The sequence below is a fragment of the Nematolebias whitei genome, chromosome 4, assembly GCF_014905685.2.
Source record: "Nematolebias whitei isolate Nwh7 chromosome 4, NemWhi1, whole genome shotgun sequence".
Lineage (NCBI taxonomy): Eukaryota > Metazoa > Chordata > Actinopteri > Cyprinodontiformes > Rivulidae > Nematolebias > Nematolebias whitei.
The window spans coordinates 15966612-15993125 of NC_056501.1; the positions used below are offsets into that span (position 1 = coordinate 15966612).

The 26514-nt window shown below is 40.8% G+C and overlaps 1 protein-coding gene across 4 annotated transcripts in view; it reads left to right on the plus strand.

Moving 5' to 3' along the window:
* dlg3 (discs, large homolog 3 (Drosophila)) overlaps window positions 1-26459 on the plus strand; it is a 91011-nt gene extending 64552 nt beyond the window's left edge. The window contains exons 9-21 of one of the 4 annotated variants that reach the window (XM_037675231.1): window positions 170-326; window positions 1999-2101; window positions 13850-13964; window positions 16250-16426; window positions 16513-16588; window positions 17177-17276; window positions 18603-18644; window positions 19829-19879; window positions 19980-20081; window positions 20165-20337; window positions 20531-20640; window positions 20723-20814; window positions 23440-26459. In XM_037675231.1, the coding sequence (XP_037531159.1) occupies window positions 170-326; window positions 1999-2101; window positions 13850-13964; window positions 16250-16426; window positions 16513-16588; window positions 17177-17276; window positions 18603-18644; window positions 19829-19879; window positions 19980-20081; window positions 20165-20337; window positions 20531-20640; window positions 20723-20814; window positions 23440-23546 (1405 nt within the window). In that variant the 3' untranslated portion in view covers window positions 23547-26459. Of the gene's footprint in view, window positions 1-169; window positions 327-1998; window positions 2102-6967; window positions 7342-13849; window positions 13965-16249; window positions 16427-16512; window positions 16589-17176; window positions 17277-17864; window positions 17911-18602; window positions 18645-19828; window positions 19880-19979; window positions 20082-20164; window positions 20338-20530; window positions 20641-20722; window positions 20815-23439 lie in introns of those variants that run through there. The other 3 variants (XM_037675232.1, XM_037675233.1, XM_037675234.1) reach the window with 3 other exon arrangements.
* The last annotated feature ends 55 nt before the right edge of the window (window positions 26460-26514 follow it).

Consider the following 26514-nt stretch of genomic DNA (forward strand, 5'->3'; position numbering starts at 1 on the left):
CCTAAACTGAGTGTACTTGACATTTCAGTATCATAAACAGTCCAAACCAAAGATGGCTGTCTGAAAAACGCCTCTGTGTTCTTTTGCATAACGATTTTACAGTTCTGGTCGTCTCTCTGTGTCATGATGACTCCTGTTTTGTCCTTGACGCCGTCTCTCCTTTTGGCAGGGAGCCGAGAAAGGTGGTGTTGCACAAGGGCTCCACCGGCCTGGGCTTCAACATCGTCGGTGGGGAGGATGGAGAGGGGATTTTTGTCTCCTTCATCTTGGCTGGAGGGCCGGCTGACCTGAGCGGCGAGCTGAGGAGGGGCGACCGGATTCTCTCAGTCAGTATTTCAATTTCAGACTTCCTGTTTGCCCACATCCACCACTGTAACAAGTCTGAGGCAGCAGGATTTTCAGCCAACTCCCGCTGTCAGAATAATGATGATAAAATTGAAGGTGGCCTGGTGTTTAGAAAGCCTGCAAACACCTGTCCACACAGAAATGTCCTTGAGCAAGACGTTAACTCCAAAACAACTCTGAGAGAGCTAAGCTGCTCTCTGTCTAACTCCCAGTGCTGCTTATTTATTTATTTTAACGCTGCTCGTTGTTTAAAAAAATGTTTGTGGTAATATTAGTTAAATTAGAAAAATAAGAAACAAGAGTCATTTTTGTTCAGTGTTCTTTTGAAGATAGCATATCATACTCAAATTGTTGAACTCAAACAATATGCAGATACAGTAGTCCCTCGCTACTTTGCAGGTCGTTTTTCACGGACTCGCTTTATCGCAGTTTTTCAAAGTAAGATTGGACATGACACACAATTGGCTGACTGTGGATGAGCCACATGATCAACATGGAATTTTTATTTTTAATAAATTATTGTAAATTATTTAGCACCTGCTGCACCTTTGTGCAGCCCATATTGCAGGATAAGCTTCCTCCTGCAGCTGATCAGCTGATCTCCATGCAGAGCGGAGAAGTGGGTGTGGCTGAGAGGGCTTGCAGGTGACACAGAGCAGCCGAGGCAGAGAGCTGAGATCATGATATTCTGTGCTCTTTAGAGTTTAGAAGCGCTGTTTAGAATATTGCAAGAGTGTGGGAAGGGTTTAAACGCCTTAATATATACTGGATTTTCCGGCGTATAAATCACACCTTTTGCCTAATTTGCATACCCTGCGACTTATTTATGCTCCCCCCCCCCCCCCCCCCCATATTTATAATCCAGGTTTTGGCTGAGATATGACTGTTTTCATTTGTTCTGACATGGAAAATATTGAACACTACCATTTTCAGCCGCTAGATGACACTCGAGTAGTATGGCATGTCGTTGTGTCATGTAATAGGTAAAAGTGTCTATTAATGACACAATCGGCTTGCCATAGCCTGCCACCTTCGTCCAGTTCTGGGATCATGCCTGGAGCAAAAGTCAAATCAGCTTCATGTCGCTGCGCCGCCCCGGCGAAATGCAACTAATTTGACCATTGAAGTGCATTTATTAAGGAAAAGTTCAACTGAGACACACCTTTACTATAATGTTGAGCAAACAAATAATTGTTTTTAAGTGTTAATCTTGTTTAATTCTTGTTAAAGTCCTCCTGTGCATGCTCCCGCAGCCGCCATTTGGCAGCCAATTGATTTTTGGCACAACACCGGCCCACATCTCCGGATGGTCAGCGGTGACGCGTAACAAATGTGACGCATCAGCAGTGACACATAATAGATGCAACTTACATGGCGAAGCGACTTATTTATGTTTTTTCCCACTTTATTAGACATATTTGGACTGATGTGACTTGTACAGTGGTGTGACATGTACGACAAAAAATACAGTATATATATGTACATACATACTAAGATAGACTACTACTTGTACTACTGTCCCTACTTTGTGGTTTTTCACTTATCGTGTGACTTCAGGGTATGGATCCCCCATGATAAACGAGGGACTACTGTACACATGTTTTCTACACAAATCTTGTCTGAACTTGTTTCTTTATAACTGATTATTTGCAGGTAAATGGAGTAAACCTTAGGAACGCCACGCATGAGCAGGCAGCTGCAGCGCTGAAGAGAGCTGGACAAACTGTCACCATCATCGCTCAGTACAGGCCTGAAGGTAAGACCTTACTGTTATTAAGGACCTAAAAGATTTTCACAGACATTTTCAACAACACAATAACAATATCCTTTTAAACATGCAGTTGTGCAGCTGTTGGTGAAGAAACAATTTTGACACATCTGTCCTCTCAAATTTTATATCCATTTCAAAACTTCTTTTTTATTAAAAAATTAACAAAGGTTATTTATATGCAGTTGCAGTCCTTTTTAAATGGTCATAGCATTCTTGAAAGGTTTCAATCTGGTTTTAAAGCCATGCACAGCACAGAAACTGCACTTTTAAAGGTTCTTAATCTTTTATTGGCTACAGATTCTGGAGACTCTGCCATCCTTTTGATTTTAGACCTGAAAGCTTTAACACTGTTGCTGTTATTAGCCTTTGATACTGTTGAGTGCAGCATTCTGATCTCCAGGTTGGAGCAATGTGGTATCAAAGGCTGTTTTAGACTGGTTCAGATCCTACTTGTCTTAACGGGGGTTCCTCTGTAAGCCTCAGAGAATCTATCACATATGGAGTACCTCAAGGATCAATTTTTGGACACATTTTATTTTCTATCTGGATGCTCCCCTTAAGCTCAGTCTTCAGAAAATTTAACATCTCATTTCATTCTTATGCTGACAACACTCACATTTATTATCAGTTGAAGACTCAATCTTTTTCACTAAAGCACCTGCTTGACTGCATCACTGAGGTAAAAGCCTGGATGACTTCAAACTTTCTACATTTCAGTGAGGACAAAACTGAAGTTATTATTTTTGGTATAAACCGCAGTGCTTCTCTTTTTCAGCCTAAAGTTGTTTGTTAAATCACGTGTCAAATTTAAACTTTGAGAAGCACATTAGTTCTGTAGTAAAAAGATCATTTTTAAAGGCTCCTATTTTTGAGACTTTTATCTAAAGTAAAATTGTTTTTATCCTTTAAAGACTTTGAACTGGTAATTCACACTTTTATTACCTCCCAACTAGATTATTGCAACTCTCTGTTGTTGGTGTTAGTCAGGCCGGTCTCTTACGTCTGCAGCTGGTCCAGAACGATGTAGCTTGTCTTTTAACACAAACAGCGTGAACATATCTCCCTGATGCTGGCATCCCTTTATTGGCTTTGTTTGTTTTAGGATTGATTTTAAAGATTTATCAATGACCTATAAGGCCCTGAATGGACAGGCTCCCGTATATATCTGACCTCCTGTGTGCCCTCCAGATCACTCAGATCTGTTGATCGTTTGCTTTTGGTTGTCCCACGGTCCAGACTGGTCCTTGTCTGTAGTAGCTAATAATCTGTGGAACCAGCTGCCCCTTCATATCAGACAGGCTTCAACTCTTCGTGTTTCGTGTTTTTAAGACACACCTGTGCTCACTGGCTTTTAATACTGTATGAGATTTTACTTAGTTCTGTTTAATGGTTTTATTTTTCTTGTCATGTTTTTAATTGCTTTTTTCTTTTGCACTATTGTAACATGTTGCTTTGTGTGCCGCACTTTGGCCACCGGCAGTTATTCTTAAATGTGCTATATAAATAAATTTGATTTGACAGCATCGGCTAATAGTGAACATCCTACCTTTATATTGGTGGAAATTCTCCACCATTTTTATAATTAATCACTAAAAAGTAGCTGACAGTTTGTGGTGCTGAGGTTTTAGGACTCCCTCTGAGTTTTTAAACTTCTGCTTAAAAAAAAAAAAGTGACCAGAAGGGGAACACTGAAAATTTGCTTGTGACCCTGACTTTTTTCAGCTTTACGAGTTAAATGAGGACAAAATAACAATATTATTGCCTTAAATGCATTAAACCCAATCATCTAATACAGCTTTTTTAGCTTTATTTGGCTTTATATTAACATGGACATTTAATTTTATTTTTCATGTTCTGAAGATTATTTTAAGAGCATTCCCACCCCTTGAAGTTCTTTAACCCACTTCGGGGTTCCAATCCTAACTTTGGGAACCACTCACATTTTTTTTTTTTTTTTAATCCTGCTTTTTTTTGTGTTGTATTTAGTGAACAGGAGGTGGGTCTGGTTAAGCCAAAGCCCATCCAACTGATTAACTTTCTCCCTTTTATTTAAACACATTATTCTGTCTATCTTTGGTTAATATTTATTAAGCACTTCAATTTATAATAATATAAAAGAAAGAAAGAAAGAATACAGGAAATGTTTCTGGGCTATTGAGGAAGTAGAAAAAATATAATTAAATGAGTGAACTCAAATTTTGCATCGTCTGGACTGACAAATATATAGTTGGGCTTTTGTTTGATGTGGTCGGTGTGTCTGAAAACCTTTACGGTGATTTTTGTGTCGTGTTTTGTTTTTGTCTTCCGCCATTGAAAGGTAAAAACAGACAATATTTTTGTGCAGATCTGTGCGTGTGCTCATGTGTCTGTCTGTTAGCAAAATAGCCCAACTACTGGACACATTTTAATGAAGCTTGCAGAAAATAATCCTTGGATGAACATCTACAAACTGATTAACTTTTGGAATCAGCCCAATTCAATAGCGGTCACAGTCCACGAACCTTAACATTCACAAAAATGGCTATCCACCTTAGTCCTAGCCCCCATGCTGCCTTGCGTGAATTATGGACGTGACTTCCGGTGTGGACCAGAACCGGCATTTGTTTATGTGCGAACAGTACGAGCTAATGTAGTTTCTCCTATCATTGTGGAGTTAATTTAAACATGTAGGAACACCACCTATCAGACTTCAAACAGGACAATATAATCATACCGCTGCCTAGTGCGGACGAGGGATGGAGGACAACCTGAAGAAGTGGCCACAGATTACATCCACTTGCATATTTAGCTACTTCATTGACTCGGTTCTTCCAACATTGAAGCGATGAACAACTACTTTTTTTGCCATCTTATTTGTAAAAATAAAAATCTGTATGCATTTTTATAACTGTCTATTGTTGTCATCATTCTTTGTTGAAATCAGGTCTCTCTTGTAAATGAGTCCTGGAGGCTCAATGGGATTTACCTGTCTAAATAAAGGTTGAATGAATGAATGAACTGACAAGCTCTGAGGCGTATCAGTATCTACACAGTAATAAGGGTGATGGCGTTAAAACAGGTGGGACACAATTTCATTTACCTTAAAACAGACATAGAGCCCAGCCAAAGCCTTAAAGTTCTCCATCACAGAGCTTGGGTTAATTGCAGAGAAAACTGTAAAACTGAAGACGAACAAATACGATAATGCTGTGCCCTCCATACACTTGAAATCATACCTGATGTTCTCATCACTCTGTTTTCAATCCTTCTGAGGATCCAGTGTCTCTTCTCTGGTGGTTTATTGTAGTCCAGCCACAAAGTAGGATGCAGTTTTTCCTCCATCGGCCGTTTGTCAACAAAGTGAAATGAGCACACATGCAGCGTTTTGGGTGGTCTCTTCAAGTTCAGATTTTTCAGACACATTCTTCTTAAGTCCTCATCTGTAGGTAGGCGATGGAAACTATTCTGCTTTTCACATAAACACCATTTTTGTTTTGGATCCGTGTTAAGCACTGTTGTTGTAGCCACTGATTTCATTTGGTCTGGTTGTTCCTGCAACCGCGAACACAACAGGTACTTGAACTCTGCAAGGCTATTTTAGTAAACTGTATGGTTGTTAAATAAATGTAAACTAAAAACATTATGTTTTATCTGCTAAGCTAAATGCAGATTACTTTCAAATGAACTGTGGTCCAGCTGTTCCTCCTGCAGCTGTAGGCTGCACAAAGGTGCAGCAGGTGCTAAATAATTTTAAATAATTTATTTTAAATAAATATTCTATGCTGAGCGTGCAGTTCATCCATCAGCCAATTGTGTGTCATGTCCAATCTTATTTAGAAAAACAGCGATAGAGCAAGTCTGCGATAAACAAACCACAAAGTAGTGAGGGACTACTGTATACCTGTGTGTGTGTATATGTGTGTGTGTGTATATCACTTTTTTTTTTTTTTTTTTGCTGTAATTGAGATTTGTATAAAAATTAGTTCACAAAGACACCATCTGTCTCAACAATTTCCTGCGGGATCAATAAAGTTCTATCTTATCTCGCAGTTTGTTACTAAAATAGCATATATGGTAATACGTATTCTTAATCTACCTTTAAATTTAAGTTTTCAAGTAGGTATGTTATCAGGAAAAAATTATTTGTCTTATAGCCCATATAATTTACTTTAAATTGTATTCTTTTCTCTGTCAGTTACCATAGTCTGGGAAATCCCTTCATATAATGTTTGGTGACATTGTGAATTGTATGCATTCTCATTCACATATATGGGGCTGGAATTCCCAGTTATGTCTTAATTTTTAGGTTTTCAAACCCACTCTCATAAAAAAAAAACTAGCTTATTGCTAGCCCGGTGATAAATTGCCAAATTTCAACACACTATTATTTTGAAGGTTTTGAGGAGGATAAAAAATAAAATAAAATAAACAATACAAAAAAATCCTCATTTTGCCTGCAAAGGTCTCACCCAACTGTAAACGAATCCCTAGCTTGGTAAATTTGAATCCACTTTTAAAAAAAATCATGGGCAAAAAAAATAATAATAATTCAAAGAAATTCGTCATCCAGGAAACGTTTTTTTTTTTTTTTTTTTTGACAGGTTGCATTGTGGGAAATGTTGGAACTCGTATAGGTTGAATCTCACGCTTGATAGTAAAAGACATGTTTCTGCTTCCGTTGTTTGTTTGATTTTTTTTCTTATATAAACGAGTTATTTTATTTCTTTTTTTTTTACAAGTCCCACGGTTGTAGTCGCTCCGTCAGGTGTACAAGGAGCTGCCGGGCTCAGGCAGCAAACTGGGCAGCTTGTCGTATTCAGGTTCCGGGGCGGCTCTTGTGCAGAGTTAAGCCAACAGCGAGGCGGGTAAAGTGTTGCCGTCCTCCCCCTGTTCAAACCCCGGAACCCGCACGTCAAACTGCCGTTAGTGAACGAGAACCAAGGCAGCCATGGACAGGGGAGATTAACCGGGAAGTTACGAGCCGTTCTTCCACCAGGACACCGGCGGAAGGTTTAACGCGCTCGAAGTGAAAGTGGACAGCGGCAAACTTTTAATTTTGTCTTTTACAACCGGTCAGTGTGGGGTGGGGGATGGGCTCGGATACAACGGCAGCAGCGTGAACTCGCTAATGGCTGGCTGAAGAAACTACCGGCTGCGGCATCGAAACTAGCCACAGTTTAATGTAACTTGAGGTGAGACGAAGCAGGAAGAGCGATGGGAAGGTTGTTTAAGCAGGAGCAAACTTCGTGAGTTCTCTTTATACCGAGAATGTTTGCTGTTATTAGCACTAACCTGTCTGCTCTCACCAGTTCCGTGGAAAATAGGTGTACTTTGAAGCCACGATAAACGCTTTTAAAAGGCTAACTGAGCTGTTGCATGTACTTTTTTGTGTCACACTTTAAAATTGATGAGAATGTACTTTAAGAAAGCGTCACCTTGACTTCTATAGTAAACATCTGCCATAATTACATGGAGCTCATACTGTTACTTTATATAGTATTTACAACGTGCCTTTAAATTTATGGCTGTGTGAAGTAGGGTAATGTTTCACTTTTAAGAAGCTGAACTCATTCAGTAGTGTGTGTTTTTGTGCTCTTGTGTAACCTTAACTTATAGGTGGGACCCACATACAGGTGTGGTCAGACAGGTGTGTGTCTGCTCACCTCTGAGCTGTGAACCCATGTATTTATCTTGGCATTTAGTATGTCACTGCCTTACTCACTCACTAACCACAGGTCCATGCTTTATGCTGAGTACAGCAAGGTTCAGGTGTTGCTCAGCTTTTTTTCAAGTTTATTCAACAAAATGGTTCCACCAGCTTGGCTGTGCATTACAGCTGCCTCGACACATTAGTATTTTTCAGTCTTAAAGTCATTCTTTGTGTGTGTGTCTAGGCATAACCGCACTTAAGGAGGATATTGTGAGCTTGACGTCGTGGCTGGTACTTTCTGGTTGGACTATGACAGGAATGTGAAGCGGCATAAGTTGTAGCATGTTCTCAATCCATGCGTTCTGTTTCTATTCAAACACTAGCGTCAGATATCCATTAATGCGCCAAGAGCATTAAAATTCATGCCGAACAGGATCTTGGAATTAGGATGAGCCTACCCTCAAGACAGACACAGGTTGAGATCCAAACTGACAGTAGTGCAATTTGAGTTCTGATCCCAACGTGCAGATTAGAAGTTGTCATTCTTGGCCCCGGCGAGTTCATTTTGTGTTGCACTCCAAATCATTCATGCAGAATGAAGAATAATTATGTGGTTAGTTAAAGGGAACCATTGTTTTCTGCAACAAATCATGCTTTCAGCGCTGTGTCCTCTTCTGTTACTCAGTGAAGAACACTTTTCTCTCAGTGTACAGTTCTTAACTACTCTGTAACAAGTCAAGTGCAGGCAAATGATTGACTTCCTGCATTGCCTCTGGTGACCTGAAATGTGAGGCTAGCAATTTTTGGACATGTTGTTCATTTGAGTTTGAAGCAGGAGGACCCCCCCTCCCAATGATCTGTACAAGGACAAATCAGTTGGAGGGGAATAGAGGAGAAGTGCTGGTTTATGCTAGGCAAACTGCCTGGAGTGTTTTCTCAGAGACCGGGGCCTGGGCATCAATGGACCTTTGATCCCAGGCCAGCTCTGAATACTACAAGAAGCCACAAGAAAAAGCTTGTCCAACTCTTGAGTGGCTCTCTGAAGCATCATCAGCTCTTTAACTTTCAGACAGGAATGAAAGTGAGGGGTGTATATGTGCTGACTGTAATTGGACTTAAGTCTTTGCATGTAGGAAATGAAAGGAGGGGTTTAGAGGAAATGTTACACTGCATGCACCCTCATTAAACCTAACAACAGTGGGCCTTTGAGGCCTAGGAACATTTTCGACAAGTTCTGCATGCACTGACTTCATGAACTATTATCCAAGACGTGGTGTTTGCGTTCACTTGCTTGACTCTCCCTGAGAATATAGCACTTTCTCACGTTACAAGCACATGCTCAGCTTGTTGCATAACTGGATCAAAAGAAAAGCCATGGTACCCCAAAATAAAATAAAAAAAATCATTGTGCAACTTAATGAGGACACACAGTGGGAGTATGACACAGAATAGTCCCAGTTTCTATTAGCTGTATTTTATTCCTGTGGCTCACCCCTAAAAATACAAGCTCCCTCTGGAGTATTAATTGATTTAAAGAACCTGGATTTTACCATCATAATTGAAGACAACCACTTTTGCAGCACTTCAAAGGTGTGCTTGTTTAATGAGTCGTTTATGTGGGATTGATCATCCGTAAGAGCTGGACCAGTCAGGACCTTGTTCGTCATCATGTCCTACATTATGAGTTGTTCCTAATCAGATGCATGTAGCTGTTCTTAGGAACATTTGAGTCTGTTTCTGTTTTAATATAAATTTTTGAAGATGGCACTGTTTTAGTACAGGATCTGTGTCCAGTACAAATGGCAGAGCTTTACTTTTTCAGCTTGATTAGTCATTTGTGAAATGACTGTCCAAGTGAGAGTATGAAAAAACATTGAGTTGTGGTACAATATTTGATATTAATAATTTTATGGAGGGGTTCACAGCTGAGTGTGAAGCGGCTGGGATGAGTCGCCTCCTCTAAAGACTGAGGCAGCGGTTCTGAACCAGGAAAGGGTGGAGTGCTCCTTCCTGGTCAGATGCGAGTCTTTGCCTTGAGTGAAGGATTTTAATTTTCTGAGAGTCTTGGTTACGAGTGATGACGGGATGGAGCAAGAGATGGGGTCTCATCTGCAGTAATGAGGATGTAGCTGCGGTCTGTTGCAGTGAAGACAGAGCTGAGCTGGAAAGCAAAGATCTGGATTTACTGGCTCATCTATACTCGAACCTTCACCCAGGGCAGATCCAAAATTCACTGGATGGTTTATTTATCCTTTCTGGCCAGGGAGTGTCGATAGGAAGAGGGATGCCTGGATTGCCCCCCTGAACTCGTTGGCATCACAATCCAAACACAAATAAACGAAAGCCAATAGATGGGTGGAATTTTATAAGTCAAACACTTTCATAGTTTATATATTGTATATTTTTGACATTTGTTGTTAAATAATTTAGCTTATCATGAAATTTCAGTGGTGTTAAAATTAAGTTTGAGAATAACAAAGTCCATGCTCAGTAATCCAGGTATACAATCCAACATTTTTCAGTCAGGTCGTGCTTTGTGTGTAAGGTGAAACGTTTCAGCACAAAAAAATAAACTGTCCAGATGACCTGACTGAAAAATGTTGGATTGTATACCTGGATTATTGAGCATGGACTTTGTTGTTTTCAACCAGTTTGACACGACTGTCAACAAGGAAGAGGGCCGGCAATGTAGGAGGGGGCGTGACAAAGAGACCATCTTAGCACCAACATAACTGGTTTGTTCCACTTTGGAGTAAGCTGTTGGGGGAATAATCAGTTTTGTGTTGTGTGTTTTCTTGACTGATGAAGCCATCCGGATCATAGGCGAAATGCTTCATCCATCCATCCATTATCTTTACCCGTTTGTTCCATTTTGGGTCACGGGGGTCGCTGGTGCCCATGTCCAGCAATCACTGTGCGAGGGGCGGGGTACACCCTGGACGGGTCGCAAGTCCATCGCAGGGACACATAGAGACAAACGAGACAAACAACCATTTGCTCTCTCACTCACACCTAGGGACAATTTAGAGTTGCCAATCAGCCTAACATGCATGTTTTTGGTCTGTGGGAGGAAACCGGAGCACCCGGAGAAAACCCACGCATGCACAGAGAGAACATGCAAACTCCACCCAGAAAGGCCCCTGGACCGGGGTTTGAACCAAGGACCTGCTCGCTGAGTGGCAGCATCTCTACCAGTTGCGCCACCGTGCTGCCCGGCGAAATGTTTCAGCACACACAAAAAAAAAACTGTCCAGATGACCTGACTGAATAATGTTGGAAGTTTGAGAATGTTGTGCGGTATATATAAAAAATCTGGATTACTATCAAATTAGATTTGACCCATAAAATGACATCCAGAGTATTTGTGAGAGTGGCTGTCTTATATTTCCTCTGAATAATTTTTCAGACATGCAAAACATTAAATCCTTGCCTTTGTCATTCTGTTAAAGATTGTGTTTTAATCATAAAGGAATTTGTCACATTTGTGTTGTAGTTTATTATTAAAACTATGCACCAGTAAAACTAATTATTAAGAATGTCTTCTCATCTGGTGGTCATTTGACTGTTTGGTGTTTGAGAGTCTGAACTGCGGTTTGCACAGTTTTATTTTAGACGTGTAAATAGTTTCAAACTCATACATTCATAATGATTATAAAATGCTTTTGATTAGTTATATACCTTAAAGAAAATGAAATGCTTAAAGTGCCCCTTACTGTGTATGAACTATAAAGTCCAGTTAACAGGAATGAGTGCCAACGTTTTTATCAAGAATGCCTGTAGTTTTCACCTCAGTGTGTTTTTGTGATCGTTAGTCATTTTTTGTGTCGTTCCTGACAAATAAAGTTGAATTTCAGTCAAGAGCTCAAGCTTAATGAGACAACACACTTCCCCATCCATGGTGATGATGATGATGCAGTCGGTGGTTTTAGCTGATAAAAGTAGCTTAAAATGTAAAATCAGTTACAAAGTCTTGAAATTTTCTTTAGTGGATGGTCATGATTTTCTTAAATACTTAATTATTGAGGGTTTTCTTGTTTTGTTTTTCCACTTTGAACAGCTCAATCCCAGAAATATTAATTTCAGTCTATTTAGAAGGCAATCTCTTCAGCCATTATAAATGTATAAACATGTATATTTTCTATAAGTGTAACATTTCCTCTTGAATCAGTTCCATCAGGTTAAAATAACCAGCATCTGGCTGTATTTGTAAATGATAGAAGCCTGGATTTTGCTGTTGTAGTTCATTTATTTTTGTATAATTTTCCACGCTGCACACACTTTTCAAAAATGTGGTGTTTACATTATTATATGTAAACGTGCTTCCTGTTGGAAGAGAGTGAACCTGTCAACAGAGCTTATGTTTCAGTACATTGTTTTGACTTTGATTCTTGGACAAACCTATTTGAACATTGGGAGTATCCGTTTTCAGTGTAACAGGCATTCTTTTTATTAGTGACTGTTTTTCTACTTGTGTACGATATTGTGAAGTGCTGCACACGGTGTAATGTAGTTTGATGTCACCATTATCAAAAAGGTGTGGTAGCAGTTTAGTTATCTTATGATTCCCACCCCCAACTTTCTACAGAATCCTGTAGCTGTCATCTTCTTTCTGCACCTTCTGAGTTTCCACTACGTAGTTGTTATTTGGGCGTTCGGATGTTAATATGCAATAATGCCACCTGCACAGCTGATGGCTCTGTTCCACTGAGCAGGCAGCCCTTCAGGTTAGTGTTATTGTGAAGCAGCCATTAAAGAAGACTCTCTGTATTTAGCTGCTCTTTGTCCTGTTCAGCAGTCCATCCTCTCACAAGCAGCTGCTTTTCTACTGCGCCTCTCTCGTCTCCTGTGCCTGAAAGCCAGGAGGAGTCGTCTGAATGGCTGTTTCCTCGTAGGCTCTCCCTGTTCAAGGAGTGCTGGATTGTTGCTCATGGTTACAGCCAGTCAGGCCGTGTCTGGTTACCTCACCTTGCAGCGTCACTCTCTTGTATAGTTAACCCTTTGAGCAGACAGCTAACACACTGGTTCTGTGTTTACTTTGGATTCCCAGTAGGTTTCAGCAGGGAGTGATTGAAAACCTGTTTTTGCACCTGCTCAGTATTTTCCATGAGCTTGGACTCCAGGAGCTTAAACATCTTAGAAGACATGTTTGTGTTACTAAGGTTGCCTGTCTGATACAAATATGGACTTTGATCTCTTGTTGTTTACGCTACAGGAAGTGCTTCCAGCGTTCAGTGGTTAAGCAGTAAGGTGTGGATCAGCCTCTACAGATGTAGAAGTTGACTATAAAGAGCAAATCTGGATAATTTGTTGTGCTTTTTTGAGAACAGAATAATGTTAATTGAGATGTTCAAATTATTATAGCAATATTGTGATAATTATTTGTTTTATGCAGCTAAATTCCTGAGTGTGCCAGCTGTGCTATAGGAAACACACTTTCAGCAGCATTGTACAGTGGGCAAATGTTAAAGGCAGTCAGTTGCTCTATCGCGTCCTCTGATCATCTGAGTACTGGAGCGACTTGTTTTTCTGTCAGCCTCTGCCCGTTTGTTTACCCAGCCGTATGCTGCGGTGCGGTGGCCTTGCGTGTTCCAGCAGCCTGGGCACAGAGCATGCTGTGCTCAGCAGGCTAATGAGAGCAGTCTTAATGAGCAGGTCCCGCTGGATTCATACATCATCGCTGTGCTGCCGAGCTGCAACTGGATTTACACACCTATGACAAATGGTTGTGCAGTTGAACTTGTTGGAGGCCTTTGTTTTTTAAGCCACACTAAAGAGCCCATGTTGAACTTAATTAATCTGTGTAATTAATTACCTGACAGGAGACATTACTGAATGTGTAAGGCAGATCTGTGATAAACCATCTGTACCTGGGGGTCGTTAATCAGCTTAAGGATTTACTGAACCTTTTTCTACTCCTGCTCACTCTGCTGAGCTAAACAAAGCTCTGAACGCAAAAAAATATATACATTTTTTTGTGTGTGTAAAATTAGAACAGAGACAAACAATTCTATACTAAATACTACTTTATGTAAGGGGCGGTGTGTGTGCTCAAAACCCCATTTTTTATGTGATTTGACACATTTTCTTTCTCTCTTCCAACACAGAGTACAGTCGCTTTGAGTCAAAGATCCACGACCTGAGGGAGCAGATGATGAACAGCAGCATGAGCTCAGGATCGGGCTCCCTGCGCACCAGCGAGAAGCGCTCCCTCTATGTCAGGTACGCCTGGCGTGCACGGACCGACACGCACAGCTGCACTCACTGCTCCAAATTTTTAGATCTGTTAAAATAAGCACTCTTGCGTAACGAACCTCAGCCTTTTTGTGTGGGAGAAAGAGGCCTGAAAGCACGTGTTTTTCAAAGCAGCCACACATGGTGCAGATCGTGTGGTTGAACATATTTTATGCAGAACTGTTTGTAAGATTACATTCGATGTAGACCATTGGGTCGATACCTTTCATCATCTAAAAGCTGACAGACGTTACGTCCCGTTGTTTTGCCGCCTTGCATGACATTGCCTCTGCTTAATGTAGATTGACAAAAAGGCTTGTCGAGGTGACTTGTGTTATGACATTTTGGGCCACTCGCCAAACTGGACCGAGTTTCATTTAGAAATGAAAACAGGTGGCTCACATAAATACAGCAAGATATAAAGGGTGCTGCACAAGGTTCAAGGTGAAAGGATTACATGATGTAACCTCCATACGCAAAGTGCTTCCATGTATTTCTGCTGAATCTCTTAATACACTCCACCTCAGCTTAAAAGCTACATTTCTAGATTGATTGAGTAGTGTAGCAGTGTTTGAAAAATATATAGGAGTTGCCTTATTTGAAGCCTGTTGGAGTCAGAGGCCTGCTGATCAGCCTGACGCATGCCTCTTATAGACTGTCTCCTGTGAGGCTCGTAGAGACATTCCTGCTCCCGTGCAGGTGACTAAGCCCACAGTTATGTAGGAAAAGCTGCAGAGTTTGCAGACCGATGCGGGAGCTGTCGTATCCTCCCTGCCCAGCCTCAGGATGTGGAGGCGTTCAGCTTGTAAGGTGCATTTTTACAACGGTCACGTGTGTCCTTGCTCTCTGTGTAACACAAGAATGTCAAGGTTCTACAACACGGCTATAACACAGGGAATTTGATTATCCCTTGTCGGCGTGTGTTGACAGTTGTCCTGTTTCCCTGGTGATGACACAGACTGACAAGTTTCTCTCGATTGCACCATGGTGGTTTCACTGGTTTTATTTGTCTTGTCTGCTGCCATTGCAGTTAGGAGTACATCAGCTAAAATCTCACAACAGAGGAAAAGAATGCCTGTTGGCTACAACCTGGAACTGTTTTATGGCCTGTAGGTGTTGGCTTGTGGGTCAAGGATAATCTAAAACCTGTAAAGCAGGTACCTTTTAAAATGACTGCTGCTTTACTTGTCCAACAAGATAGTGACACACTCAGACAATAAGAAGTGCATATTTGTAGTGGAAATAGTTGAAGGAAGTGACAAATAGAAAGTTATGAATGAGGTGTTGTCGCCTGCTGTTTGAATACGCATCAAGAAACCTTTTTAATTATTAGTTAAATTCTACAGTTAACCACAAAGAGCATTTATTAAACCGCTAACTAACACATTACATAATACTGAAATTCATAAATTCAAATTTGTTTTGTTAACTTTGGGCACAGGTAGGCCTGTCATGATAAAAAAAATGCTGGGCCATTAATTGTCTTAGAAATTATTATGATAAATGATAATATTGTTTGAAATTTGACAATAATTAGTCATTATTGTCAAATTTAAGAAGAAATGTTGGTTAATTTTGTATGTAGTACCTTTTTTGACTACTGGATGGCATTATAAGAGTGATTGAACTGAAGGATGGATAGTGAGGGAGCAAGCAGCGAGTCTGTAAGAAAAATGGGGGGAGGCCCCTTGACGTGACATGGGTTGTCTCTCTTTCTTTTTTCGGTTCTCAAAATGGCGGACGCTCGGTGTGGTTTGAGCTTTTTAGCAGAGCATTTGTCACACAAAGCTTTTAATTAAAGCAAATCAATAAACAAGTTCTCAGCTTCTTTTTGCAAAGAAAAACAACTTTTTAGATGAAGGCACGAGTTTCAACCATGAATTTTGGAGCTTTGACAAGACGGAGGTTTTTTCCTGAGGTCGGCCTGTTGGCTTAGCTTGTAGCTTAGCTGCATTTAACAATCCACAAATGTGATTTTGGACAGTTAAAACAGATTTAAAAGAGAAAAGGAGGAGTCAGTGAAGAGCATCAGAGCTGAGCCTTTTGTTTTTTTGCTCAGTGTCTTCAATAGAAAGAGAGAGACACGAAGAAACAATAAAGCCAATAAATAAAAATGAGGTTGATAATTTTCATTTATCATGCGATTAATTGATTTATTGTTTATCTCGACATGCCCAGGCACAGGGTATAATAATTTCATCTTGGCGTACGTGAACATTTTTACACTGAAATTCAAGATAAAGGATACAGCAATAAGTGTTTGTTTTTTGTAGAGCTCTGTTTGAGTACGACCGAACAAGAGACAGCTGCCTGCCCAGCCAAGGACTGAGTTTCACTTACGGGGATATCCTTCATGTCATAAATGCTTCTGATGACGAGTGGTGGCAGGCGAGGCTCGTCACACCTCATGGAGAGAGCGAGCAGATTGGGGTCATTCCCAGCAAGAAAAGGTACCGTCGCTCTTTGTGTCGAGTCGTTTCCAAAGCGATCCAAGGGATGACTTCCAAAATGTAAATCAATTGTTTTTGTTTTCTAGAGTGGAAAAGAAAGAGCGAGCCAGATTAAAAACTGTCAAGTTCCACGCCAGGACAGGCATGATTGAGTCTAACAGGGTAAGTGTCGAGGGCCAGCTGCTCCCTGTCCCGGTGCTCGGCTCGAGCAGTGGTCTTCAGAGCTGCTGCAGGGCTCCCGGGGAGATGGCCTACTTCCTCCTGAGTGTGGGAAAGAGACCAGCACCTGCTCACTGAAGCAAGCACGCAGTTTTACTGTGCAGATTACAGGAGCGCTCCGTATACATGAGGTCTTTGGAACCTCTGTGGCATGTGCACTCAGAAAGTGCATCTTAATTAAAACTGTCTTCTTGTTGGTCAGAGGCTGGTCTGTGATTCTCACATTAATTTCAGTTATGACAAGTCTGTATTTGTTACTCAGGACGTTGTATTTGTTGAAAAGGTACATGTTTAACGTGATCGAGATGTTTCCTTCACATTGATGTTCCATTCAGTTTCACCCATTTCCTGCTTCTCATTTTCATTATTTGGTGTGTAGTGTTTGTTTACATTTCATTGGTTTTTCTTGTTTTGTTTTTCTTTTGCATGGTTGTTGAGTTATCTTCATTGAAACCTAGTATTTTTTTGTTTTCACCCTCTCATTGCCTCCCCCATCCCTCCCCCCCCTCTCACCCACACGTCAACAAGCAGACAGTCAAAGTAAAGCGCAAAAAAAGCTTCAACCTCTCACGCAAGTTCCCGTTTTACAAGAGCAAGGAGAATATTGTGCAGGAGATGGTGGATTCTGAACGTGAGTACCAGCTGTGCGATCAAGGGGGGGTGCTGGGTGTTTTTTTGTTGGGGGGGGAGGTTAGTCCTATCTCCGTCATGCTTTCTGTCTTTCATCTTTCATCTTCCCACTCACCTCTAGGGATGGTTTGTGTGATGGCACCGCCCTCATCCCTTTCTCCCCATGCCAGAGAGATTCCCCACATGTGGGGTTCCTCTCTGGGGGGTGACTGTGCATCGTCTGTGGGCTCCAGAGGAGTGTCCAGCTGTGCTGCCAGCTGTGTTTGCATGTTTTTGGCTGCATTAACACAAAGGCCTTGTCCTGATCAATCCTCCAGTCAGTCACTGACCTCCAGCAAGAAGAATCTTGTTACTGGGCTGAAGCTTGAACACTTAACGGGTCAAATCCCATTTTAATGGGATTGGGCTCGTGTAATTGAAAGGCAGTGGCTTACTATGAACAAAAAGGAGCTCAGGCTTAATGAGTATGACAGCACCGTATGGCAGCGGGTGCACTCCTCTTCTACTCCTTCCCAACTCTCACTAACCTCTTCTTCTTCCTGTCTGCTTTCTTCTCTTGGTTTCTGCTCTCACCTGTCGGGACACCTAGGACTTCCCAGGGTTAAGCGATGACTTTTATGGATCAAAGAGTTCGAGTAAGTGTGTGGTTGTACTGTGTCAAGCAGCTGTCCCCGGAGATTATGCTTTGTCACTGCAGGCCCAGCTGGGAATGCGAAAACCACACACATTTAGAGCGACGCGCTAAGACCTACGTGCGTTCTCACACATCTACCTCAGAGTCACAATACATTTATGTGGGAGGGGGGAGCGAGGGTGACACTTATCTCCACCGTCTCCTGGGGTCTTCATGAAAATCTGTTTGGTAGACTTTCATCTTATAAGGTCACACCGAGTTATGATACTTCTGTTGCACAAGCAGAGTTGCTGTCTGATTGGAAACACTTCTTACTGCACTTCCCCCCCCCTCAGCCAGCTCCTGCCCCCCTCCTGTGAACACTGTAACACCTGAATGTTTTCTCTGATACCAGATCTGCTGCCATAGGCACAGATCCATCAATAGGAAACATTTGGCCAGGGAATTCTGGGTCATTTGGGATATTACAGGAAACACTTAATTTCCTATTACTTGCACCTAAAACCACTTCCTTTAAAATTGCAAAAACTCGTCTGCCGCGCCAGACAAAACTTCTGCTTTCTTTATTCCCCTTTTTAGACCCTGTTGTTGATTTTTGAGTAATTTTTTTCTTTGTGACTTTTCAGCCAGGTGAAAATGGTTTTATTTATAAGTGGCTTTTATTGATCTGATGTTCCCCCTTTTCCTTTACAGAATGCCTGACATCCAACACGAGTGACAGTGAAAGTAGTTCAAGTGAGTCACTCAAATGTATTTATTTATATCAATCATTTTTTTTAATATTGCAGGGTTATTACTGTCAAATCCACTAAAACCATGTACGTATTTATGATCATTAGTCATTAAAAGCCATGGACATTTAATTTTAACAAGCATCATTTGCTGCTTCTTACAACGGAGCTTCAGGGCCACACTAAAAAAAATAAAAGCCATAAAGTTACGAGAATAAAGTCGTAGTATTTCGAGAAAAATGTCGAATAAAGTCTTGATATTATGAGAATAAAGTCGTGAGTCTTTTTTTTAATTTTTGGCAGCTGTCGTTAAGTTTTTTTTCCCACAAGTCAGATCCACGACGCGACCTGTCAATCAATCCAGTAGGCGTGTCAGCAAATGACCAGTCCGAAGCTAAATGAGTCGTAATAATCTGAACTTCGACACCATAAAGCAGAGTTTACTGCATTTTAACTGGTAAAATGAAGAATGTTTGTTAAACTTTATAGTTATTGATGCTCTTACTCAAAACGTGTTCCAGTTCTGCCACCTGTGTTTTTGTACGCTGCTTCTGGGATGCACATACATGACGTCATTACATCATGACTTTCATTTTTGTTTCCATTTGAAAACGACGCTCAGTGAGAGAAACTGTGTGCGTGCGGTGCTGTCAGAGGTCTTCAATAAAAATGCCAGAAAGAGGCTGAAGAGACCCAGCGACTCACTTATTTAGCTTTGGATTGGTCATTTGCTGACACGCCTACTGGATTGATTGACAGGTCGTGTCATAGATCCGCCTCGTGGGGGGAAAAATTAACGAGAGCTGTAAAAAAAAAAAAAAAAAAGAAACAACGTAAGACTTTTCTGGTAATTTTATGGCTTTTTATTTATTTTTTATTTTTTCCCTTAGCGCGACCCAAAAGCTCCGTCATAGCTTCCGACCTATTTGTATCTTTTGTGTACAGTCTACTGTACATAAACTGTAAACGTTTGTTCTTGGGTGTCAAAAATGACCTAAAGTTAAATTAAAAACTAATAATTTGATTTAGGAAAATATTTGTAAAATGGGAAAGGTGAAAGAACCCCATGTTTGTGAAATAAAATATAATTTAATATTTCATGCATTTTCAGGAGGATACATGTTTTAAATCTTTTTTTTTTTCTCCAAATATGTAAACGATGTGATGGTTTTTGTTTCATCCTTACAGAGGGTCAGGAGGACACAATCCTCTCCTACGAGCCAGTCATTCGACAAGAAAGTGAGTCCGCTCACTTTGTTTACAACTTTTATTATCACCATCATAATGTTTCATGTGTTTTTTATTTATTTTTTGCTTTTATCGTTCGTTTCCATTCTAGTCCACTACACAAGGCCTGTGATCATTTTGGGCCCAATGAAGGACAGAGTAAATGATGACCTCATCTCCGAGTTTCCCCACAAATTTGGCTCATGTGTACCCCGTGAGTTTCCGCTCAACACATCTACACAGCAGACTAAACAAGAGCTGAGACAAAAATAAACGTGTTCCATTTACCCTCTGCAGATACGACCCGTCCAAGGCGAGAGAATGAGATTGATGGCCAGGACTACCACTTTGTGGCTTCAAGAGAGCAAATGGAGAAAGACATTCAGGATAATAAATTCATTGAGGCTGGCCAGTTTAACGAGAACCTCTACGGGACGAGCATTTTGTCTGTCAGAACAGTGGCTGAGCGGGTACGTATCGACTCACTGGTGGGAAAGCAGCCAGAGTTCCTTCAGCTGATCTGCTGAAACAAAACGATATGTTTTCTCATCAGTTTTCTAAAAAGTGATCATGTAGAGGCATCAGAAACACAATTGTTGTCTTAAATATGTGATGCAGTAGCGTGAGACATGTCAGTAATAAGACTTGCGTCTGTGCCAACAGGGGAAGCACTGCATTCTGGATGTTTCTGGGAATGCCATAAAACGACTGCAGCAAGCACAACTTTATCCGATCGCCATCTTTATAAAACCAAAATCTGTTGAAGCTCTAATGTAAGAGAATGTCCTGATTTGTGTAGCAATGCATCCATCTGCAGCTCTGGGTGTTTGTAACGTTGGACACTGTCGTTTTCAGGGAAATGAACAAGAGGCAGACGTACGAACAGGCCTCGAAAGTCTTTGACAAGGCGGTTAAGCTGGAGCAAGACTTCGGAGAGTATTTCACAGGTTGGCATCTTTCTTATGTCTTTGATTACTGATCGTTATTTTTCATTTATTTAGAGATTTCAGGTGGGTTTTTTTTTTAAATCCCATTCGCATTAAACATGGCGTCTCTGTTTTAACAGCGTACATGTTTGATGGCAGCTTGCAGGTCTAACGGTAGTTCCACTGTGCTGTAATTGAATTTTGAACGTGTTCAGAAGATTTGTGATGTTTTCTCGCAAAATAGGCTACATTTATCTGCACGTCTTCAGCTACAGAACAAAAGTCCAGTTGCTTTGTCCTTTTTTTTTTTCCTATGAATGACTAAGGCTCTGTATCAACATATGATACTAATGTTGGTGTTGGATCGTATCGATATTAACATAATGGGATGAGTGCTTGAGTTTGTTTCTACCTTCAGTACGTTGCTGCCGTTCTGCACCAGAGTAGGCAGGAAGCAGAAAGATCAAATGTGAATATTGGACACAACAAGCATGTCAGATCATTTCATCAGCCCCCGTTGCACAACTACAGCATGCTAACACGTAGCATCAGTATTTACTTTTATAACAGTAAAGTGCTGCATGTGAAGTAGGGCTGCAACTAACGATAATTTCAATAATCAATTCATCGACCGATTATTTTTTCGATTAATCGATGACTCTGCAAAATAAAACAGTTTTAATTTCCACCCCTTTATTCCAAAATTGAACATTTGACTGACATAGCAATTCACACAAAAAACAGGTTGCTATTTGACTATTCTGTTAGTAAAATATGAATAATAAAAAATAAGTTAGTCAAATAGCTTAAAAAAAATAAATGTACACAAATATACACAAATGTATCTTTATACCTGCACAATATGTAGCTACTTTGTAAAATGTGTTCTTGAGGGAAGAGTGTAACCTGGATTAAAAGTGTGGATTATTGTAACCTGGATTAAAAGTGTGGATCATTGTAGTGAAGCCTTCGTCTTCAACCATCGACAGAGGCCTCGTGTCAGCGATGATCATTTAAGGATGTTTCAGTGAAGACAGCTGCTGCTGTGGTGTCCATGATGTCTGTCCATCATGAAGCTGTCATTGTTGTTGTTTTCTGGAATGAGAGAGTAAATATGTATTATAGCATAATTTACAGCAACTCAAGAAATGCCTTGTTTCACTTGCAGTGGTAGGTTCAGGCAAAAGTGCTAAAAGAGCAATTAAACACAAACACACACATATATAAAATACTTAATTACACACATTTGAGTAGATGCAATAAATTACTTTAATTCCTGTTTAAATGCAATTCATCCTGCCATACCTGCAGTGTCTTCAGACTTTGCCAACAAATTAAAAGTTGAAGCTTAATCATTACATTATTATCTTGTGTTAGATTTATTAATAAATCACATTTAAACACTGCTTGTACCAATTAAACTAAATAAAAAGTAACACACACGTTCTCTATCACCGTCATTAATCAGATAACAAGCAGCTTCAGCTACAGAGACTGACGTTACGTTTTCTCACTTGGAACCAGAACAATGTGAATATTGTAGAGACTCACCTGCAACACGAGTTGGGAGTGAAACATGTATCTGCTGATGCTCCTTGAAGGAGTCCTTCCTCCTCCTCGTGACTCTGACATGTTTACGTTTCATCTTCGAGGTTCTCCCGTGTCGTCAATTTTCAAAGCGACACGTTTCTCAGTTTTTATCTTTGTGAAGTTCTCCCACACTTTGGAGGACTTGGGTCGAACAGTTTTCGCTGCGTTGGTCATTTGTAAAATTGACTTAATTTCCTTTGAAAAAAACAGCCTCTGCTCTGCTTCTACCTCCCCCCTCGCTCTGTTCAACTCGCGCTGCAGAGTTTTTTTTTTTCAAACTTTATTCAGTCAGTCAGCATTGACAATAAACTGCAGGTGAACAAATCGTCTCCACAGCGCCGTGAAAGACGCATAATCGCGCGACACAACGAATCGATAATGAAATTTGTTGCCAACGCTTTTAATCATCGATTTTTATCGATTTGTTGTTGCAGCCCTAATGTGAAGTTCCATCTTCGGCCCACGGGGGTCCCATTGGGGGTGCGCATAGACTGTTCTGGAGTCTGTTGACTGTTGCGTTTAAATAATATGAACGACCGCACAAAGACAACTGGACCTGCGTGTGAACTTATCATTAATCAAAGTTGTTGAGGGCGTCACTTCTCAGTTTAAGTCTTTGGAAACTAGAGTTTGAGCTCTGTAATGACACAAATATTTTTTTTTCTTTCAATTTTAATTCATAGATAAGTAAGTGTGATTAAAATCTTTGCAACAAGAATTTTATTGAATCCCAGAGATAAATAAAACACTGTCTTGTCAAAGTCAGGGTTGTTGACAGCAGTGTTGGGGAAAAACCAGCAAAATGATCAGCTCCTCTGCCGACAGTCAAAGCTCAAACCAAATGTGTGCAACAGTTTATTAAGATGCTAACGACGGGGCTAAACAACTTGGTGAAAACACCAACCTGTGAAGACTTCATGAAGTTGTTGTTTTATAGAAGTCTAAATCTAAAAGTATTCCACCTGAAATACAACAGAGCAGAAGTGAGACAACTTGTTAAATGTATCATCTATGATGCACTTCTGCTGCAGCTAACAAATCTGTGTTTGTCTCCAGCTATTGTACAGGGTGACTCGCTAGAGGAGATCTACAACAAAATCAAGTTGATCATCGAGGAGCAGTCCGGGCCCTACATTTGGATCCCCTCCCCAGAGAAGCTCTGAGCTCCCTGCCGTCCTGTGTCCATGCAGAGCTCCCCTCCTGCCTCCCAGACACCACGCCCACAAGAACCCCTTCCCCCACCTCCTTTTTACAGATATGTTTCATATCAAGTTTTAGTGTCATCATTATGTTACTCTCTAAATGAAAAGAAGTCTTATCACCATTACTGTGACTGTGCACACCCCTGCATGATTTCTCCACAAATCCATTCAAGACTGGAATTGTCATTCCAAAGGAATTTGTCAATGGAAAACAAAAGGGAAACAGAATAAATCCTTTTGTGAACTGGGACTGCCTGAAGATCAGAATGTTGTGCGGAAAGTCAAGCGTGAGAGAAGTTGTGATTCAAAAACAAGTTGCAGGGGAATAGAGACAAATCGGACCAAGTTGGGACACTTTGTAAATGTTCATCAAATCACTTTTAAAAGGACAAACGAGACGAGAGGTTGAACAATTACAGCTTTTGTTTTTAGTTTGTTTTGTTTCAAAGACTTGAGCCCTGCTGATGGTACTGTTCAAGGAGTCGTCACGCTTCTTTATGCTGACTGAGGAAATTACCAACAAACAAACTGGTGATGTATTTATCACAAACCAGCTCGCTGTTTGGTTGTCTGCGCTGCAGCTGATGAGACGTCTTGGGAGGCAGATCGAGAAGAAGAAACGTGTTGTGAATCTACATTTATATTACCAAATCACAAATCATTAAATCATTCTGAGATTTTACATCATATTAAATCTACACATTTTACATCTATCTAGAATTGTCAATTTGGAGGGCTGTTAGATTTCGTTTTCCTTTTCTTATTTGTGGGATTTAATTTTTTTATTTAAATTTTTATTTTTATTTTTTGCTTGTGGTTTTTAGCTGCTCTGTAAAGGATGGAGGTAGAGACGTGTAACCGGGCTCTCTGCAAAACACCAAACTGCCTTACATCTAATACAAATTCTGTTTTGTAACTACCTGTTGTCTGTGAGGGAGGCTGCAAATATTTGATGAGGACTCGCTTACCTTTGCGTCCTACAACTGTCAGGAGCTCTGACATTAAGTGCAATAGATTTTTAAAGAAATAAGTCTAGGTGGGCGCCTTTTCTTCCCCCTCATCCCCGTTTTTAACATGTTTTTTTTTTTTTCCCCTGGGTAATGAAAAAAATTGGCTTTTTACAATTTGGCCAGCCAGAGCCTCCTAATTCATGTTGAGCAGCAGACGACCCTATTACACTCTCTGCCTTCCTAGAGGATTCTCTTCTGATTCGTCACATGGTACTGTCCTATCTGCCACCACTGTGGTGAACTTAAAACGGGTAGAACAAGACGACAAATTGTATTGGATGTTTTCACAATTAAAGAGTCAGTAAACCCTGTTTTGAATTGTCCCCCTACCAAAAGCAAAACTAAAGTTGGGTTTGAGTAAACGTTCTTTGTGTATCTATAAACGTATGAATTCTTTGACTCGTTGGCGGATGCTGAACCACTGTGTCGTCCTTTTTGTGAGTCTGCTGCGAGAACAGCCCAGGAATTTTAACAATCTGGTAACAGTTCAAGTTTGGGCAGTGACAGAGTTCAGAGGTGTCAAACGTGGTAAAGCATGAATTCAAGGAAAGCGCCGAGTGTTTTCAGCTGAAAGGAGAAATCAGGCGTTAGGTCGTCCTTTCTGTGGGGCCCAAAGCTCCATCGAGTCTGTCAGTTTAGAAATTTCAGAGTTTGAAGTGACCTGCTGCACAGTCCATGCAGATCCTGGCACTGTGAAGGTGTGGATGTTGGAGGTACATCTGGAGGAGGAGCACTGTGGCTCCATGAACGTTCTAGTTTTCTAATCAGCTTTTTAAAGAGCGCCAACAAAAGTTTTCCTCTAGAGAGCCAACATCCAGACCGCTGGGTCTTTTTGCTCTCTCTTTCTCTGAAGCCCACAGATCACCTGTACCTGCAGACATTTTCAGATTAGGTGTGCCCCCTCCCCCCACCAGGCATCACTGCTAAACCAGCTGTCATTACTTGTGTCAAAACCAGAGTTCAGGGAATAACCGAAGGGAACAGAGCCATTTATAAACTGCTTGCAGACTGTTTCAAAACGGTGTGGTAGCTGAACAATGTAAATAAGCCCCCAGCAGACCCCCCCTCACCTGTGCTTCATGCATGTGTGACTCAAACTGGGACTAACATGTTTTATAGATCACAAATGTCAGGTAAGTAAAATTTGAGCTACTCTTGAGATATAATTTCCATACTAACGTGCTGTAATGTCGATATTTCTCTTCAAATGCCTATTGGAACACTTAACTAGTGAAATGGGAATCCAGTTCCCCCAAGTAGGGCCTGTCTACATGTGACTTCTTGTGGAACGTGTCTGGGTGTATAGATTTAAAATTATATATATTGTAAAATAAAGTGATGCAGGCAGAAACCTACACGACATCACAGAAACCAGGAGCATTGATCAAGACATCATTAGAAGTTTAGAACTGGTCCTCTCTGGTGTTTAGTTGAAACCCAGCTGACTGTTAACGATGTGTGTGGTACTCATACCTCAAGTCAGCCATGTCAAAGCCCAAAGAACTTGATTTCATTTTACTCTTTCCATTGAAGTTGAGGTAATCGGATGGAACCTGAATGCCTCTGTATAACTGATGAGGGTCTTTGTTCTGATGAGAGAAATGGTGACATACAGTATATGCTTTTATTTTCTGGGTGGGGAGGGTCTTCAGGGTTCTTGTTTGTACTTTTGGGTGATGATGTTTCTGTTCTAGCACATCTGTGCAGTAAGTGCTTGCAAACATGAACCCTTGATTGTACAGTAGTTTCCTTCCTGTCACTGCAGGTGGTACGGCCTATCAGGACACGGCCTCATGGTCTTCCCTGTCCTAGTCATGAGGGAACATAGTCCTGCAGCTTTTCTTTGGGTTTTATTTTGGGACTTGACAAGAGTTTATTTGTTTGAAAATAAAATATGTGACTCAGTTATGATCTGGATG